General features: G+C 40.1%; 1 protein-coding gene across 3 annotated transcripts in view; it reads right to left on the bottom strand.

Annotated features, from left to right (window-relative positions):
- MTCL2 (microtubule crosslinking factor 2) overlaps positions 1 to 17,900 on the bottom strand; it is a 73,022-nt gene that overhangs the window by 17,679 nt on the left and 37,443 nt on the right. Inside the window, exons 6-10 of one of the 3 annotated variants that reach the window (XM_072403615.1) lie at positions 11,064 to 11,195; positions 6,481 to 6,606; positions 5,213 to 5,443; positions 1,552 to 1,656; positions 565 to 717 (exon numbers count right to left, since the gene is read on the bottom strand). In XM_072403615.1, the coding sequence (XP_072259716.1) occupies positions 565 to 717; positions 1,552 to 1,656; positions 5,213 to 5,443; positions 6,481 to 6,606; positions 11,064 to 11,195 (747 nt within the window). The remainder of the gene's footprint in view (positions 1 to 564; positions 718 to 1,551; positions 1,657 to 5,212; positions 5,444 to 6,480; positions 6,607 to 11,063; positions 11,196 to 17,900) is intronic. The other 2 variants (XM_072403616.1, XM_072403618.1) reach the window with 2 other exon arrangements.

Below are 17,900 nucleotides of genomic sequence, written 5' to 3'. Positions count from 1 at the left end.
GGAAGATTTTGGATTGAACAGGAAATATTGCTTGAGGCCTACAATTGTGGGCAGGAAAAGGGAACTGCAGGTAATCAGCCATCAATTAATCTATGTATCAATAATTATGTACATTAATGGAAACATGCAGAAATTAGGAGCCAGTCTGGAGTTGACAGCAAAACCTTCTTTATGATTTCAGAGGTAAGCTATAAAAACTGGATAAGTTACTCATAGTAATTGGAATTTTTTGCTTCCTTTGGAAGAGGAATCCCACTGGGATACCATTGGCATCTGCTTCAGTTTTTGCCAACTGTACTCGCCAAGTAAGAATATTATTGGGCCCGATTTATTAAAGCTCTCTAAGGCTGGAGAAAATACACTTTCATTAGTGAACTACGGTGATACAGCAAACCTGGAATGGATCTAAATTTGAAAACTTTTGCTAACAAATAGCTAATGACATAAGAAATCCATTCCAGGTTTGCTGGGTCACCCAGATTCACTGATGAAAGTGAATCCTCTCCAGTCTTGGTGAGCTTTAATAAATCAGGCCCACTGTTCCAGGCTGAGGACCAAACTAACCTTCAGCTCAGTCCTCTCCATTTCCCAGGCTGCCTTGGCTCTTGCAAATTGTTGCTGAAGCTCATTCATTCCTCTCCTTTCTTCCTGTAACTCGTTACAAAGGTCCTTGAGGATTTTCTTAACATCAGAAAGAGATTTCATGGACTCGATAGTCTGTAAGGTGAATAAAACGCATAAACATTCTGCAGTCTGGTTCCAGATTAAAAAAACTCTGTCATATCACATTTCACCCTATAAGAGCTATTTTGTTCATTTATTTTACTTTGGAGTGGATACATTTTGCCCTAAAATACTACACAATAGAAAGGGTCACATATTTCAGATTTGCACAAAGATGCTGGTGTAGGGAGCACTTCACATTGGTTCACTGCTGCTCCCGGCAATTTTAGCAAGGAAGGCTGAGATACTAAAAATATTCAGCATTGCTTTAATGCATCTGTGTCATATGTCTTATCATAGTCATATGTCTTTAATACAATCTAAAGTCAATTTTTTTTTGGGGGGGGAACCAATTAACCTAAGTGCATTTTTATTTTATGGCAGCACAATTCATTGAATCACACCACAGTGCCTGTACCATGCAATAATTAAAAGGGCCCGCTGAGAAGAAGCCTTTCTATTTGGTTTCTTGCCATCAAAGAAGCAACTGGGAGTGCCAAACACAACATAGTAAGAGGTTATTTCCACTGTACTCTGTCAAGGACAACTTGCACGTATCAAAGGTATAATTTAGCTACTAGATTTCCTTTTTTGTGGTGTTTAAAATGCAAGTAAGCAGTTGTGTGATAAATATAACATTTACATATCAATCAAAACATAAAAAAGTAATGTTAAAAGAAACAAATCCTAACCGGTAAAAGAAAAAGAAGACAGAAGTCCTTTTCATCATAACAGAACACATTTTACTTTGGTTGTTATTATAAATAATGAGGAAAATCCATCACTTTCGGGTTTTAAATTAAACATGAACAAAATTTTGACATTTACCATATTCTGCGGCCAACTTTCCCCTTCACAGGCCTTGTAATCTGTGCACGGAAGGTTTAATTCCTCCTCCTCTATTAGCATGTACAGTTCTTTCACACTGTTTACCTAAAAAAAGATTGAATACATTATTTGTGAATACAATGCTACTGGATTTTTACTGCAAAACTGCAGCTGGCATTTCCAAAGCCAATAAAAAGGAAATACAAAAATACTTTTGATTACAGTATGTATTTATCTTTCATATTCAACATATCTCTAGGCACGATGGCTCAGGGGTTAGCACTTTGGCCTTTGCAGCGCTGGGTCCTAGATTCGAATCCCAGCCAGGACTCTATCTGCATGGAGTTTGCAGGTTCTCCCTGTGTCTGCGTGGGTTTCCTCCGGGTACTCCGGTTTCCTCCCACATCCCAAAAACATGCAGTTAGGTTAATTGGCGTCCCCCTGAATTGATCTTAGACTACTACTATTAATGACATATGACTATAGTAGGGGCATTAGATTGTGAGCTCCTTTGAGGGACAGTTATTGACATGACTATGGACTTTGTATACAGCGCTGCGTAATATGATGGCGCTGTATAAATACTGTGTAATAGTAATAATAATAATAATAATCTCTAGCTGTACCTGGAGCAATCAGGCAGAAGGATTATTTTAGAAGAGAAATCACCTGTTCCTATTCTACAATAATGAACTGGCGGATCATGGATTTGTAAAAGTGGGACTCTTCTGTGAACGCAACGCCATTTCTAAAGCATAACCAAACTTGGTTCATGAACAGACAAATGTTCTACCATTTACCATTCTCAAGAAGACTGATCATGTCGGTGGTGTACAAGGGCTAATTAGATTGTCAGACTGAAGCACAGAGGGTGCTTCATTGCTCTACATTTAAAAGCCTCCTCTTATTTTATTTTCTATGGCTGCCGTTCCCTTATGCCTGTCTGATTAGTATTAGGAAATAATGTGGATTTTATATTTTGCTCCTGAAACATGCATTACAAAATCAAAAACATAGATGGCAGTTTCACAATTCAAATTTAGAATCAAAATAAAAAAAATACAAAGATGCAAATACAACCATCTGCTGACACATTTTTGACTGGAACTACTCTAACATGCTAACATGAAATTATTCACACGTTGTAATCTAGAAGAATTTTTTCAACAAACGGACCTAAATGATGTCCTGGAGGCTGTACGTGTTTTCGGTTTGCTGAAATCAGCTGTGTTTAGCAGACACAGCATTCCGTGTGTCCCGAAGCTGACCTAGTTTTAGAGACCACGAGGTGATGAAATGTTGGAGAAAAACTTTACCCACTAACAGCCATCCTCCACTTAAACCTTATGTGTTAAACAAATACATAGATATTGAGCAAGGAACAGGAAGCACTCCAGGATCTAGGCACCCCAACCTTTATTTTTAAAGGACAGAAAAAAAACTATACACATACTAATTCTTGCTGGTTTTTAGAAGGTCCATTAAATGATTCTTCTCAAGCAACAATCACAAGGAACACTATAAAACTTTTATGAGTGCTGCTGTGTACAAAACTTTTGTGATCCCAGGTCTGTGTGGTGCTGCCCAAGGGGGCAACCTAATGACAGCCTGGGCTCACTAGATGCAGAATAGACAATGTTGTGTATCATTTAACATGAAAGAAGCCTGGCCTAGCCGTAAGTCAGCAGGGACAGCATCAATATTGGCCTGCTCCAAAAGGGTACTAAGCTGTCCATATACAGTTAGGTCCATAAATATTTGGACAGAGACAATCTCTTTGTTCAACCCACTGAATGAAAGCTGAAAGTCTGCAGTTTAACTGAGTTGTTTCATTTAAAATTGTGGTAATGTACAGAACCAAAATTATTAAAGAGTTGTCCAAATATTTATGGACCTAACTGTAAATTGACCTTCATCTATAGAAATCTCCTCCCCTAAATATTTGCACCTTTCTTTGTACGAGTGTACATGACTCACTCTTGTGGGCAAATAACGTCCCGTGCTAGTGAGACTGTATGAGGATGACGGGGAGGGGGATGTATTCCGTATGCCTGCCTTGCGATGAAAAGCCTTTCCCATTGGCAAGGCACACTCTGATACTTTATTCTGCATCAAATTTTTAGGCCCCAAAATCATGAAACCCCACACAAGGGGTAAATGTGCAAGTTTCTTTCTTGGTGGTTGCTGACCTTTTAACCCCTTCACCCCGCCACTGGTCTCTGAACTGGCTTTTATGGCATATGTTGCCTCCCTGTAATTCTCTGAGCATCAGATAATCAGCTCGATCCTTCTCTGTGTCTCCTATAATCCACATTAGTCTAATTCCTGGCTGGATATGCTCAGTGGGGTAACGGAGTTAGTCACATGTAAAGCTTCATCCAAAACAGCTGCTGTCACAACCAGTAACACAAGGGCCCCAGGGCTGACTTGAAATGCCGAGCCAATGGCTCCCTATTGAGCGCTGCTTCATGTTTCTAATTCACGCCATGGCATAGGAATAGGGAGCGCAGAGCAGAGGACGGGGCTGTGTGATCCATCATGTGACAAGCACTGGCCTCTAGCAACAGCAGAACAATGTAAAGACAGAAGACTTAAATATAAAAAATGATACGGACCAATGAAGGTCAATCCACACTGCCATACACTACACAATGGCTGCCATAGCTGCACATATCAGCATTGTATTACAATGGGATGTTGTGATTACTCAGACAATATACATTTGCTGCATTATTTGTAAAAGACACATAAGCTGCTTAATTGGCTTGCTTAAGATCAATTAAATATTCAGCTTGCTAACATGACAGAGAACTGGTGATGAGCTTAGATATGCTGCATATAATTACATACAGCAGATTAAAAACAATCAGCTAAATGAGGTCTGGGGTGTAGATCAGAGATAATGGTTTTGGAAATTTAATGTAAGCAATAAAAAAATCAAGTACAAATTAAAGAGAATGTTATATCTGTTACACATTATTCTTATATACAGCAGCAGTGACATCCTCATATAATATTTCTTTCATTCTCTATATAGCAGCACTTAGAATAGGAGGGGCAGGACTGCTTTGCTGCATGCAAAATCAATGAGAGCAAAGGAATGACTTTCAGTATGTGGCTGCCCCCTCCAGGCTGGGGGAGGAGAGAGGACACTGATATATTCCCTAACTTTGTGGTGGTGTCATCCATCTGGCTGTACTGTGTGGAAGAGCTGTATACAATGGGCCTGATTTAATAAAGCTCTCCAAAGGCTGGAGAAGATACACTTTCATCTGGGTGATCCAGCAAACCTGGAATGTACAAATGACTTTGAAGACATCCATTCCAGGTTTGCTGGCTCACCCAGGTTCACTGATGAAAGTGTATCTTCTCCAGCCTTTGGAGAGCTTTAATAAATCGGGCCCATTGTATACAGCTCTTCCACACAGTACAGCCAGATGGATGACACCACCACAAAGTTAGGGAATATACCAGTGTCCTCTCTCCTCCCCCAGTCAGGGGGAACCTATAAAGGCTGCATGATATTATGTAACTTCTAAAAAGATAGGGGGAACACAAACAGCTCCTAAATGTATGACGGAGTCTTTTGCAATTAGTTCTCCCCACAGGAAAGTTCTATTTATTACAAAGGAAATGCATTGCAGGCCTTAAAAACACTTACCTCCAGGAAGTCTTCTCCTTCACTCGGCAGGACCTTTCCATTCCTCCAACGTTGAAGGAACCACCGGAGCTTCATAAAGGTCAGGAAGAAACTCTGCTTGAACTGCTGCACTTCTTGGACCAGGACATTCTTCTCCTGGCTCCAGAACTTCTGCTCCAGTCTTCTCTCCAGGCCCAGGCTCTGGAGCTCAAAGTCTCGTCTAAGGAACAGTTTCTGCTGATCCTCCTTCAGCTGCAAGTAAAATGTTACAGAATGGATATTTAAATATAAATCCAAACCACAAACATTTCAACAATTACCTTTCCATGCATATTGCTTCGAATGTGCAAATTCACAGGTTCTCTAACTAGGTTATATATACCATTATTGAGGTGACCCGTGCACTGGCAGGAACAAACAATAAAACAAAACAAAACACTCCTGAAGGACCCATAGAGTAAAATAACAATGGTTGAAAATGCCAGTGGTCTGTCATGCTATCTACCATAAATCACTAAAAACAAGCAAATATCTCTTAGATTGTAAGCTCTTTTGGGCAGGGTTTCCTCCTCCCGTGTCATTGTTTGCATCTGCTTGTCATTTCCAACCCCTATTAATGTATATTCGCTTCAGAATTATTCACAAATGTATAGGAAGCCTAAAAAGCAGGTCCAGCGCAGGGAATCAATTTAGCAGGAAGAGCAGACACAGTGGTTGCAGTTTTTATAGAGGACATGCTACACAGATATATAATTTTCCTAAAATCTGGAGATAACATGGAAAGCAAGTGTACAAAGCATGTGCATGAAGCACAATGAAGACTTGGCACAAAATAATCACACTTCATTAGCACCACATAATCTAATGTGGGAGCCACACTTCATCTAAACACGTTTTGAGGTGTTTAATTAAAAAGGACCAGTTGTCCCAAAACAACAACTCCACAGCTTTGGACCAGCAGCTAAAAATATTCACAGTATATATGTAAGAGGTTGCAATCCCATCCATGGTCCAGGGTCCTGTGTCATTCAAAGGGGAAGAAACTTCCCCGAGTGACATCATAATGTTGGGCACCCCCCCAAGCGGGGTCCTTCATCCGACCCCGCTGGGGGGTGCACCGGTCAGAGCCACGAACCACCATTGGTTTCCGTGCTCTGGCGGCCCACCTGTCAGATGGCCAGGGGTTGGGGACCCCTGCTCTAGGGTATGAATTCACCTTGTTCTGATACAGGCAGGATTTCAGACATGGCAATAGTTTAGACAGATATGTTGAGTATGAAGACACTGACCTGCACAATTTTCTGGTTGAAGGCCTCTTCATCTTCCTTCCTTAACTGTCTCTCCTGTGTCAGCTGCTCCTGCAGCCCCTGTATGGTCTCATTGGCTTCAGACAGCACCAATTGCAGGTCTTTAATCTGTGAAAAGAAAGATACTAAACTTCAATTTTTCCTTGAGATTGAGTTTCTTTCTTGCCCCCTGGGTAAAAAGTGAGCTAATTAACTATGCGTGCGGTGATCTTTTATTCGAGTACCCAATATTTTATATTTCAGAAATTTTTCATATATTTAAGCAATAGCCTGTAAAGTTGGCAACCATGTGTGTTCAATAAAGAAAAAAAAAACAAAATCCAAAAGTAATAAAAGATATGTGTTAGATCATTTGATATCCACAACGTACTGGAGAGAAGTTGGCAGGTGGACACAAATCTGATTTGTTGAAGGGTCAAGAATTTTGTACAATTCACTTTCCAGTTGCACAAATGTCAATAGAAGGCTGGTCCACTTACCATACAATATAACATACATAAAATGAGAACGTCCCTAAAACTATAACCATTCCAAAGGATGTCTCTTACTTTGCTGATTGGCTGGGGGCCGATAAGAGTACAGGCCATCCACAGGAATGAATAAGGCTGTGGTACATCAGTTAAGTGACCTAACGCAGCACGAACTCTGAATGAACTCTGACTTAAAACAACTCTGCTCTTGTTCACTTCACCAAAGTAAAATGGAGATCTGAGAGATTGAAGCTGAGCATACAGAAAAAGAATGCCAAATTCAGGGTACCTTCAACAAAACCCACATCATGTGATCCAGATATTTTAGTGGCTGAAATTATTTACAAATTTTGACCTTTTCTATAAAAGTTAAGCTTGATTTTGCCCCCTTCATCCTGCAATGACTCAATAATGGCTTGGCATCTTATGACCATATCTGTCCCTTCAGAAACAAACAAAGATTTGAATAATGCAGTCTATGATTCACAGAAATTCTCCTTGATACAGCATAGAGACATATTTACATCTCTTCATAAAGTAATGATGCATTATTGTGCCATAAGGAAGGAACACAGCATACTGCATACATTTTAAATACATGTTCTACATCCCAGGTCATCCCCGTGAAGAATCCTAGCACAAAATTGGACTAGAAGTCAATCCATTGATCGGGAATTAATTCAAGCGGGTGCTTAGCTATTCACAAGGTTGAGAAGCTTCAGGTAAACATAAAGTCACCAAGACCGCCGTATTATGGCAGGTAATATGCTATGATTGTATGCTCTTATAAGTAATCCTCCAGCACAGGATCCAATCATGAACTGGGATGTTTTATATTCACCACAATTTATGTAAAACAGCTATTTGAATTTTATATCCATGTGTCAGAAGATCCAATTATTTCAGTAGCCCATGCAATCAGTGGTCTCATATTGTATATCACTATCATTTAACCAATCCTTTCAAAAATCTTCCTTAATTCTATGAATGATCCATAGAAAAATCGGTATATTTTTCTATGGATCATTCATGTTGATATGTGACATTGCATATCCTCTTTCTCCTTAGACAATGGGAAAGCTTTAATGACATGTTACTACTACCATCAGCATCCTGCGAGGGGCGGGAGGCCTTGATGATGAACCCCTCAAGGCCGAGTCCTTAACACCCTGGGCTCATGATAAATATTAAAGGCTACGTTTACTCGTCAGATGATTCTCATCAGATTATCGCCTCAGGGCTGGTATGGGACGAGAATCCGAGGTGTTTACAGTGGCCGTCCGACGTCGTTCATGGATCTGTCCTGGCGGATCTATGAATGACCGCAATACAAGTGCCTCTTGCTCACCCCCTCCTCTCCATAAAGCATAACGCCGTTGTATGTATAGGGCTCATTCATTCATCTTTTAGTCTTTTGTCATTGGAAAAAATCACGAAAGATCCTTCCCAACAACAAAAGTCTAACGTGTGTACGCAGCCTAACTTTAATCTCCAGACTGAATAAATATTGTCTAAATACAAGGGGCTTATGTATTCTTACTTAAATCTTTGTGTGTTCTGTAATAATTCCTAATCAGTACAATGATTCAAAATGCAGCTCCTGTACTTTGCTTCTGTAAAGGGGTTTCCTGTAATAAAGACCTAATGCTCTCTTTGTGCAGGGTTGCTGGTCTCATCTCCGCCTCCTTGAAGTTTTCTGCAGTCTGGAGTAAGTCTTGGTCCTGCTGGGTCTCTTCCTCACCACTGCTCCCTATCCAAGCTATATGGTTTGCAAAGAAATGTGGTCCACACATGGTGAATTTTAGAGGAATATATATAACGTTTCCTGTGCCCAAAGCTTCTGTTTAATACGTCAAGTCGCAACTTGCTTTAACAGATTTTTTTTTTTTTGGGGGGGGGGTAGGGGGGATTGCTATTATTTTTTTAATTGGCTTGCAGCTGTATTTTATTATTTTGCATACCATGCAGACCTTGCTGCTTATCAGTCCTGCTGTGTATACACCAATATATGATCCAATTGTTGCAGTATGTAATTGTCTAATTTGTGAACTCGGAGAAAATAAAAACGCCATGTTCTATTTATTAATATGACCAGGATAGAGTTAATCTGCTCTGCAACTGGTCCAGTACTCCTTCCAAAGCTTTGGATAGTAACAAGGTTGCTAGGCAACCACTAGAAAGAGTTGCTAGGCTGTACAACATCTGGCTCGGCCAATAGGCAACAGTCATACATTTATAGAATCCCATTCATCCTCTGTGTATCTGTGTTGCTGAGCAGATAAGGGAGTGAATGTTTTCAATTACTATTTAAAGCAGCATTTATGTATGACAGAGCCAGAGCAGAGCAGCAAATGCAGAAGAAGTCAGCATCCTTTAATGCTTGAATACTGATGATGTCAAATGGTAAAATCATCCTTACTGTTTTGTGTCATATTGCTAAAGTCTCCAGAGAATAAAATGAACATAACAAAAAGATGCAAATAAAAAAACTCTAATTTCATAATGTAAATCAGTAGTCAGAATGTTGCTTGTATGTTCCATCTAGACAAAGAGATGACCAGGGTGGCCCCACTGCATTCGTCTCCTTCCCCAAAAAGTTGCTTCAATGCCCATACCTTATAATTGGCACGTTTCACTCTGGTGCCAGAGCACTTTGCTGCCAGCGCTTTTGTTTTGCAAACGCTATAATGCACATTTTAGGACTGAAAAACACTGAGGCCTCCAATACAAACGCAATATAATCCCAAACTTTTTATAAAATATTAAAGATAAGAATAGTAAATGGTTAACAAACACGTCAGCCTCTAAAATAGAGTACACTCACTGAACAGCAATAAACTGACATGCATGTTGTATGTGCATAGATATAATAAACTTTTTTCAATTTTAGGGTATGTTTATATTGGCCATGAGGTTGCAGTGTGGTCACCGCTTCCCCATTCCAGGGAACCACTACCCCTGGAGCGCTGCTAGGCCTGGCGGCAGCCATACAGAGAATAAAAAGGGGTTGAAGTGAGCCATACTAATATTTTCACTGCCACCAACTGTGCAATGACTGAACGGCTGGCAAAGTTCCAGCTACCAGGAGCTGCATGGGGTTGGTTGACCCTGAAGATGATCTGAACCAACTGTAACTTTATTGCCATCACTATCAAGTTGGGGGTTTAGAGGCAGCCATCTAAGGTCTGTAGATGTGATAGGGGGGCTTTAAAATCACTTACAATCAAATCGCATCTACAAGAAAGCCAAAAGCTGTGGGAACTATGGTGATCATAAATTTTCTATCAGCAGATGACTTTGTGGACCGAATCTTTGTTATGGCCGTTTCAAGAATGACAGGATTTTCTTCCGTACCCTCCTACCTCCAAAGTTGGTAGATTCCAATGTTTGTCCAACCCAGTGCTTGTGTGTTTAGGTATTTGATATTTTGTTGCTTTAATTTATTTTTGGTATGACCTTTAAAATAGGAGTCAGCTGGAGTATTATCCGATTATAACAATGTTTATTATTGGGGTCTCGCCTCAAACACAGTAAGGTATTCTATTTTATTGTTTTTTCCTTCAATGCACAATGTACTACTGTATGTGGAAGAAAAGATTATATCATTGCTGTTTGTTCCTTTTTTCTATATGTTTAAAAAATGTATAAAAATTATTGAATCCAAAAGCTGTGAGAACAAATGCAAGTGGAAACAAGCTGATGGTCACCATCAGAGCAACCATTGCTGTATAAAATGACGCTGCTAAGACATAGGTCCGTGTACATCAATAACAGGGTGTTTTTTGGAGTGTTCTGACTAGTAGTTCCTGACAGAGACAGTCAAAAACAGGGCATGAAAAGTCCATAATAGGGAAATGTGTAAGCAGCCCACAGGAGATACTTGTGACTAGTTATTTGCATTCTACCTGCCATTTTGGTACATTTTGCATTTCTGCTCCTCTTTAAAGCTAAACTCTTATCAAGCATAACCAACATTTGTGCAAAGAGAAGGCCATACTTGTAGTTATTATCCCAATCCAAGACCTAGCTGCATTAGAAAAGGGTCTACTTTCTTGTTCACAACATCACACGAATATAATGCACCAGGTCACCTACCTCTGCTACATAGGACTCGTTGTCTTCAGGCTGATAGGTCTTATAGCCTCTCACATGGTCAGTATTGTGCTCCCCATCCATCTTCTCCCAGCCAGACGTCTCCTTCTCTCGAAAGTTCCTACACTCGGACTGCTGCATGCATGGGCAAGTAATGAAGAACAGAACGAGAAAGGCCAAGGGAAGGAATAAAGAAGGAACAAAGTAGAAAAGAATAAAAAAATAAAAGAAATGTGATATGAAATAAAAGGGTCCCAAATGGCAAAGGACAAAATAAAGGCATAAGGCGAAAGAAAATTACATAATGAAAAAAAGGAGGAAAAGAAAGTAGAGTTTGGCGACGGAGGAGAAAGACAAGGTGGAGAGGAAAAGAAAACACGCAATGAGTAGACACGTGGGCTGGGGGGTTGTTAAGGGAGAGAAGACAGAGAGAGAAAAAGAAGGGAAGAAGATGTGCAAACACCGGTTATGGTGCCCATGCAGTGAACAGGGGAGCTAGGTTTGGGGTGAGGGGGCGTAGGAAGTACAGGAAGATTAGCTCTACAATCTGGTATCATGCAGGAGAACAGAACTAGGAGCGTGCTGTCTATTATCCTTGTATCTGCTAGTCCTGCAACTACCAATACCTACAAACACTATATGACCAAAAGACCCCATCCAAAAAATGGGGGTTCAGCTATTTCAACTCAAGGGTACTGGTAATAGTAAAGTATACAAGTCATGAACAAAAAACATTGAAGAAATAGAGCACTTGCAGCTAATGGCAACAATTTGGGTAAGGCTCCTTTCTGTTCCAGTATGACTGTGCACAGCTCCATAAAGACTTGGTTTGATGCGTTTAGTGGGGAGGAACTCAGGGGTTCTACACCAAGCCCTGACCTCAATCCTACTAAACAGCTTTGGGATGAACTTGAATACCATGGGAGATCATCAGTATGTCACTGCCTGGCCTCACAAATGTTTTGGCTCAATGGGTACAAATTCCCAGATACTCAAGTCTTAGTAAAGGCCTCTCTTCTCAGGAGAGAGGAAGCTGTCATAGCCACAAGGTGGAGGAGCAATTCAATATGAACAACTGTAGTTTAAGAATGTCCAACAATCTTATACAAGAGTCCGGTGTTCACAAACAAACTTAAAATCATATAGTGTTGAGAGAAACTCCACCTTTCAGACAACCAGTCAGAATTAAGTTTACAGAATTATCACGATCAATCTTAAAATGTATTTACAGCTTTTTTGGTTATGAATCCACCCTTTCAGTATCACCCGCTGTCCCTGATGACCATTCTATTAGTCAGCCATCTGATATGTTTATATGTAAAAACACTGTGAAAGTCCATAGGAATACATCACCCTACAAATCCCTCCTGGGTAACCTACTGATTCATTTGACTGTTTTAGGGGGTTGGCTTACCTAACTTTAGGGCTAAATCCAGCCATATCATAGAAGTGTTTTGTTACAATGAACCTGTACTCTGCAAGGCAATAGGTTTTCCACAATGCTGGCTCTATGAACCGTACTTTATATCTTTGCTTTCCTCTGCCACTGGTAAAGAAGAGAAAAAAATCTTTCTAAGCTATTATGACCTGGAGTGTCCAATGGCCAATAACCAAGAACCATAACCTAGGGAAGTTACTTGGGAAGGTTGGAGAGTTAGTCATATACTCTGCCTTGCCACAAGGTACAAATTTTATTTTCTTTATTTCTGACAGCAAAATAGAGCAATAGGGCAGCAAAGACAGGAGATGTGTGGTCTGTGTGGTAGCACCTGCTGCTTTGGCTTCCATTGAAATTTGTACAGTTGTATATGACTGGAGCCCAGGTTTTGTGACTTTTAGTGAATGCAGAACTCGAGCAAACTCCCAAAGAAAGACTGTAAAATATTTTTTAATGATGGTTCAAGGCTCGTTCTAAAACAAAAGCTGAGTTGATGGGGGGGGTGCCAAGCAGAAAACTGGAAATAAATTAGAGAGGGTGAAGCATGAAGCTTTTCTAGCTAATAAAATAATATGTACTACACAGCACCGGCCTATAAACTTATAAATGTTTACTTTACAGGCAGGAAGCTGATGTCCTGTCAAATGCCTTATCCTATTTAACAACATGGAGCCACCATAAATGAGAGGGTGGCATTATAAGCTCGACCTAGACGGGTTCTCCTCAAGCTCTCAGGAAGCCAGGTATTGGAATAAACAAGGCTAGCAATAAAATGCCTTTATAACTACAATGACATATTTTAGCTATTCGAATCATTATAGAATGTCCACCTACTGTAAGTAACAAAATATCTACAGTATCTCTATCTATATAATTATATAGAGAATATGGTGGATGGTGCATCTGTCACAGGTTGTCATCTGTAAAAAAAAAAATGAGTAGCTACAATTATACACTTATTGGTAATCCTGGCTAATTGGCTAATAAAAGTTTATAGCACACTACTCACTTTGATACTAGTTTCATGTTTTATTCATTAAAGCAGGCCTAAAATTCTACTTTTAAAAATGCTCGTTTAGGCAGGTCATTACTGCAGATGTCCCTTCTGCAATAACCCCACCTACCTCCCTGATCGCTCCGGGAAACGGTCAAAAAAATCTGCTGCACATGTGCAACTAAGCTTTGGTTGCTGGGATACCCGGCAATCCTGGTTTCCCATGCGCATGCTGGGAATGAGTGAACTCCCGCATCTCTGCGTGAAAGATACATCATCCTGACACAGCCAATTAAGATGGCTGAAGATCCAGGTAGAGGAAAGGAGGAAGAAGATAGTGGCACCACGCATCGAATGGGGACAGGTGAGTACACCGGGTTTCATTCTGCTTTAATGTACTTTTTACACAGTTCTCACAACTGTCCATCCCCTGCCTCCTATCCTGGTAACTTTACTTATCAGCAAAGGAACAAACTTTATAAAATAAAAAACTTTATATTAATTGCAATGATTAGCTTACAATACCTACAACCCTGGCAATAAAACTTCATTTTTAAAATGTTCTTCTTTAAAAAAAATGTAGTTTTATACGAGCTACGTTGCATTTAGTTTTATAGGTCCTAAAAATCCCTGACATCCCTAAAATTTGCTGAGAAATGATAAAAAGTAAGAAACCCAACAGCTTGCACTGCTCCCTTACAAGTCATTAGTGAAACACTATCATCACAACAGACATCTGCTATTTCATGGGGAACAATCTTGTTGCTGGTGCTTCCAACCAACTCAATATGGCAAGTGACGCTTTCAATATGTCTTACTAAAATGACATGTAAAAACAACCAAACTACTAGAACAAAGTTACAAGTCAGCCTCCGGGAACTGCACAATCTGGTGCGGAGATATAGGCCAAGGATTGCAGACAATCTCTGGGGTGGAATGCATGCAAACTTTTGACTCTGATAAGCAGCAATATCTGAAAATCACAAAACCGGCCCTGCTATGACAAATTCCCCAAGGACAATGGGCATCAGTCTACAGGTTGGGTACGTATGATCTGCTTCTCATTCTGGGGAGGCCAATAAACCCATACAGAATCAGTTTACTTAAACGTTAACATAGCCAGGGACCCAGCAGTAGCAAAGGTTGTAACCAATGGGAGGGATTAAAAGAGAACCTAATTGCTTTATTAGTCTAATTTTATATATATATACATATATATATATATATATATATATATACATACACACACACACACACACACACACACACACACACAATATATGGTCCCTTGCAATATCTGGATACTATCCACATGGATAATGTATATTCTTCCTGTAGTTGGGCGTCATGCTGCTCAATTTCTTTTGATTTTCTGCTGCAGTGAGATCACAAGGAAACCTGCTGGTGTCCAGGGAATTCCAAGCCGGTGACAATAAACACCATGCATCCTTCTCTTCACCTACCTGGCTTTCTACAAAACCCCTCTGAATAATTTAGGTAAATAAACAAGATCCATGACATGCCTGCATTGAAAACAATAGAGCTCCTATTCCAATGATGCAAGCTTGGACAGCATAGAATAACATGGCACAAGCCAAGAGAAACCATGTAGAAAATTAAAGTTGTGAATGGCATTGTACACTGATAACTCTATAGGGTTAATTTATGCAATTTTTTTTGTATGTAACATTTTCATTGACAGGTGTTTGCTTCTTCTCTGGAAGGCACAACATGTATACAGAGGTTGATATACTGAAGGCTAGCATTGCATGTATACACCCCATACAGGTATCAGAATACAATATTTGTAATGACAACGCTCCATCATTTACACTTTCTGACTTTGTAAATTAATATTATTAATAAATAAATACTATTTATATAGCAGTGTTCAACCCAGAATTTTTTTTGAGCTGGGTGGGACAAAGCTGTGTTGTGACCCGAATCTTCAGGACCTACCCAAAAACAGCCGGGTGGTTACTGAAAAGTGCCAGGTGGTGCGCCCGGCTAAAAGGGGCCAGGGAGAACAATGATATAGCCCCAACATATTATGCAGCTCTGTACATTAAATAGTTTCATACTATATTACCTCATTTTACATCTAACAACATCACTAAGGGTTTTCATTTCCAAGTAAATCAGAAGAGATTTCAAATTTCAACTGATTGTAAAAGACAAGGTCCTGCTCAGATGCTGGTAAATATCAATTAATAGCATACCAGTTGTATCATATTGAATGAGTCAGTATATCAAATATACTATTCAGTGAAAATTATCGGAAAATCATCATGTGCAGTGCCTTCCGGTATACCGATTACTGACTGGAACACTGCTTATGTGTACTAGGTCTTCGTCTCTGCCATGCAGGCAAATCATGGCTGGTGGAAGAGATCAGAAGGAATAAAGAAAGCTGTGGTAAAGTTTACATATAATGCAGAGTCCCTATGATTGAAAATAATAAACTGCAAAGAATTAGGGAGGGAAATGGCTAAAGGATGCCGGACACCCCCCAAAAGGAACTATCTGACTTGCTGCAGTTTCTAATGCACACTGAAAAATTAAGGTAAGCAATAGCTGTACAGGAGATGGGTCTGTACATATGTACTAGACTGGCAGCAAAGCTTGAGCGTGTGAACCCTAGACCAAACAATCATACAATTTAGGTAATGCTGAGCCAGTCAAACTTGCCCTGAGCTTTAATGGCCCCTGGTCACAAAAGGGTTATAGAGATCGAACCCATAGAAATGAGTAACCTGTTCCCTGGGATTTGTATTATCATATCACTAGGATAGCAACATGGCAAGACGCACTTGTTAGTAACTGCTCACGTGTTACCAGTCCCAAGCAATCTATTGAATGGGGTATATAAGCGTATGGAAAATTAGAATATCGCAGAGGGATCTGTAAATCTATACAAGCAGCCCTTTTATCCCACTAATCTTTCATGACTCTTAGAACAAAGAAGTTCAGCCTGGCAATAATTAGTAGTGACTACAGCCCGGGGGTACGGCAGGTCTGGGTGAATGGACTGAGACGCCGTTATTTCAGTACAAAGATTTTATAGCTGTAAACCAATTACGTCTTAATCTCAGGAGTCATTAAAAGCAGGTCGCGGGCTCCGTCAGGACAACCACAGATGGGGAGTTTGTAAAGTAGGTTATTTGCTGGGTTGATGTATGGAACTCAGGTCAAATTAAATAATAATACAAATAGGAATTGGAAAAACGAGAGAGTTTTTGTTCCCGTAGGCCACACATAGTTGATCTGGCAGGAGCGCTGATAGGAAAGTAGGGAAACACATAGTACAAAACGATGGTAGAAGGAAGCCTACAATGTGTTCCAGACTACTGCAGTACAACCAAACTACTAGGACAAAGTTACAAGTCAGCCTCGGGAAGCTGCACAATCTAGCATGGAGATATAGGCCAAGGACTGGAAAGAATGCAAACTTTTGGCAGATTTGGATAAGCAGCAAATTTTGAAAATCACATAACCTGCCCTACCAACTACCAAGAGTAGGAAGGACTACTGCAGTACATGATTACCTAAAAAAATCAGCAACTAGGCAGATAGGCTGTGCTCTCTGTATATGTTTTAAGTGCCTTTTTGCACTGCTTACACGTTATAGGTCAGAGCCATGAATGCCAATAACATTTATTCTAAGTCTGCTGCACTAGATTTCCAATGTATGACTGCAGGAGAAGAATCTAGCAATATCCCACTACATTGTAAATCCATTTACCATCTCTTTCAAATCCTATGTCTGGCAGGTTCTGAAGAGCCCTTTGCCTTTCAAACTATCCATTAGAAATGTTTCGCCATCACTGCACCTTCACCATAAGCCCCGGGACAAATGAGAGCTCTGAATTTTCTTTAATGCAGTCCATGCTGTAATGATTACACAGCTTGGCCAATTTCAATCTGCTGCAATGCAATTTGGGCCACTGTTAAACCTCAGGCAACAATATTGGTAGTCTGCCAAATGGGAGAGAGTGGAGTAGCAAGCGTGAAATGCTCATTGATCTGATATCCTTTCCACGGACTTCTCCGTCTCCCTATTACGTTTGGCATTCATCCAACCTTTCCTTGTAAAATAGGATTTCAGTCCTGAATTAAAACAGACACAAGGTCTTAGCTTCTTTATTCCATAACCAGTAATATAAATAAAGATGATGGCTGAGCCCCAGGGACTCATTGCTAGAAAAATGGTTAACACAGTGAATACGCCTACCTGGCTGACGGATCTAAAAGAGACCACATAGGGCTGTTCTATCTCCACCCTAAACCTCCCACTGCCCCACTTCTCTATTATCACTCACTTTTTACTTGTTTTACTAAAGGCAATTGTCAATCAAATGAGAAGTCAACACAGGTCAGGACTGAGAGGGTCCATATTGTTCTGTACATT

This window comes from Pyxicephalus adspersus, chromosome 3 (genome assembly GCF_032062135.1).
Source record: "Pyxicephalus adspersus chromosome 3, UCB_Pads_2.0, whole genome shotgun sequence".
NCBI lineage: Eukaryota > Metazoa > Chordata > Amphibia > Anura > Pyxicephalidae > Pyxicephalus > Pyxicephalus adspersus.
This window is presented reverse-complemented; position numbering and strand designations above follow the sequence as displayed.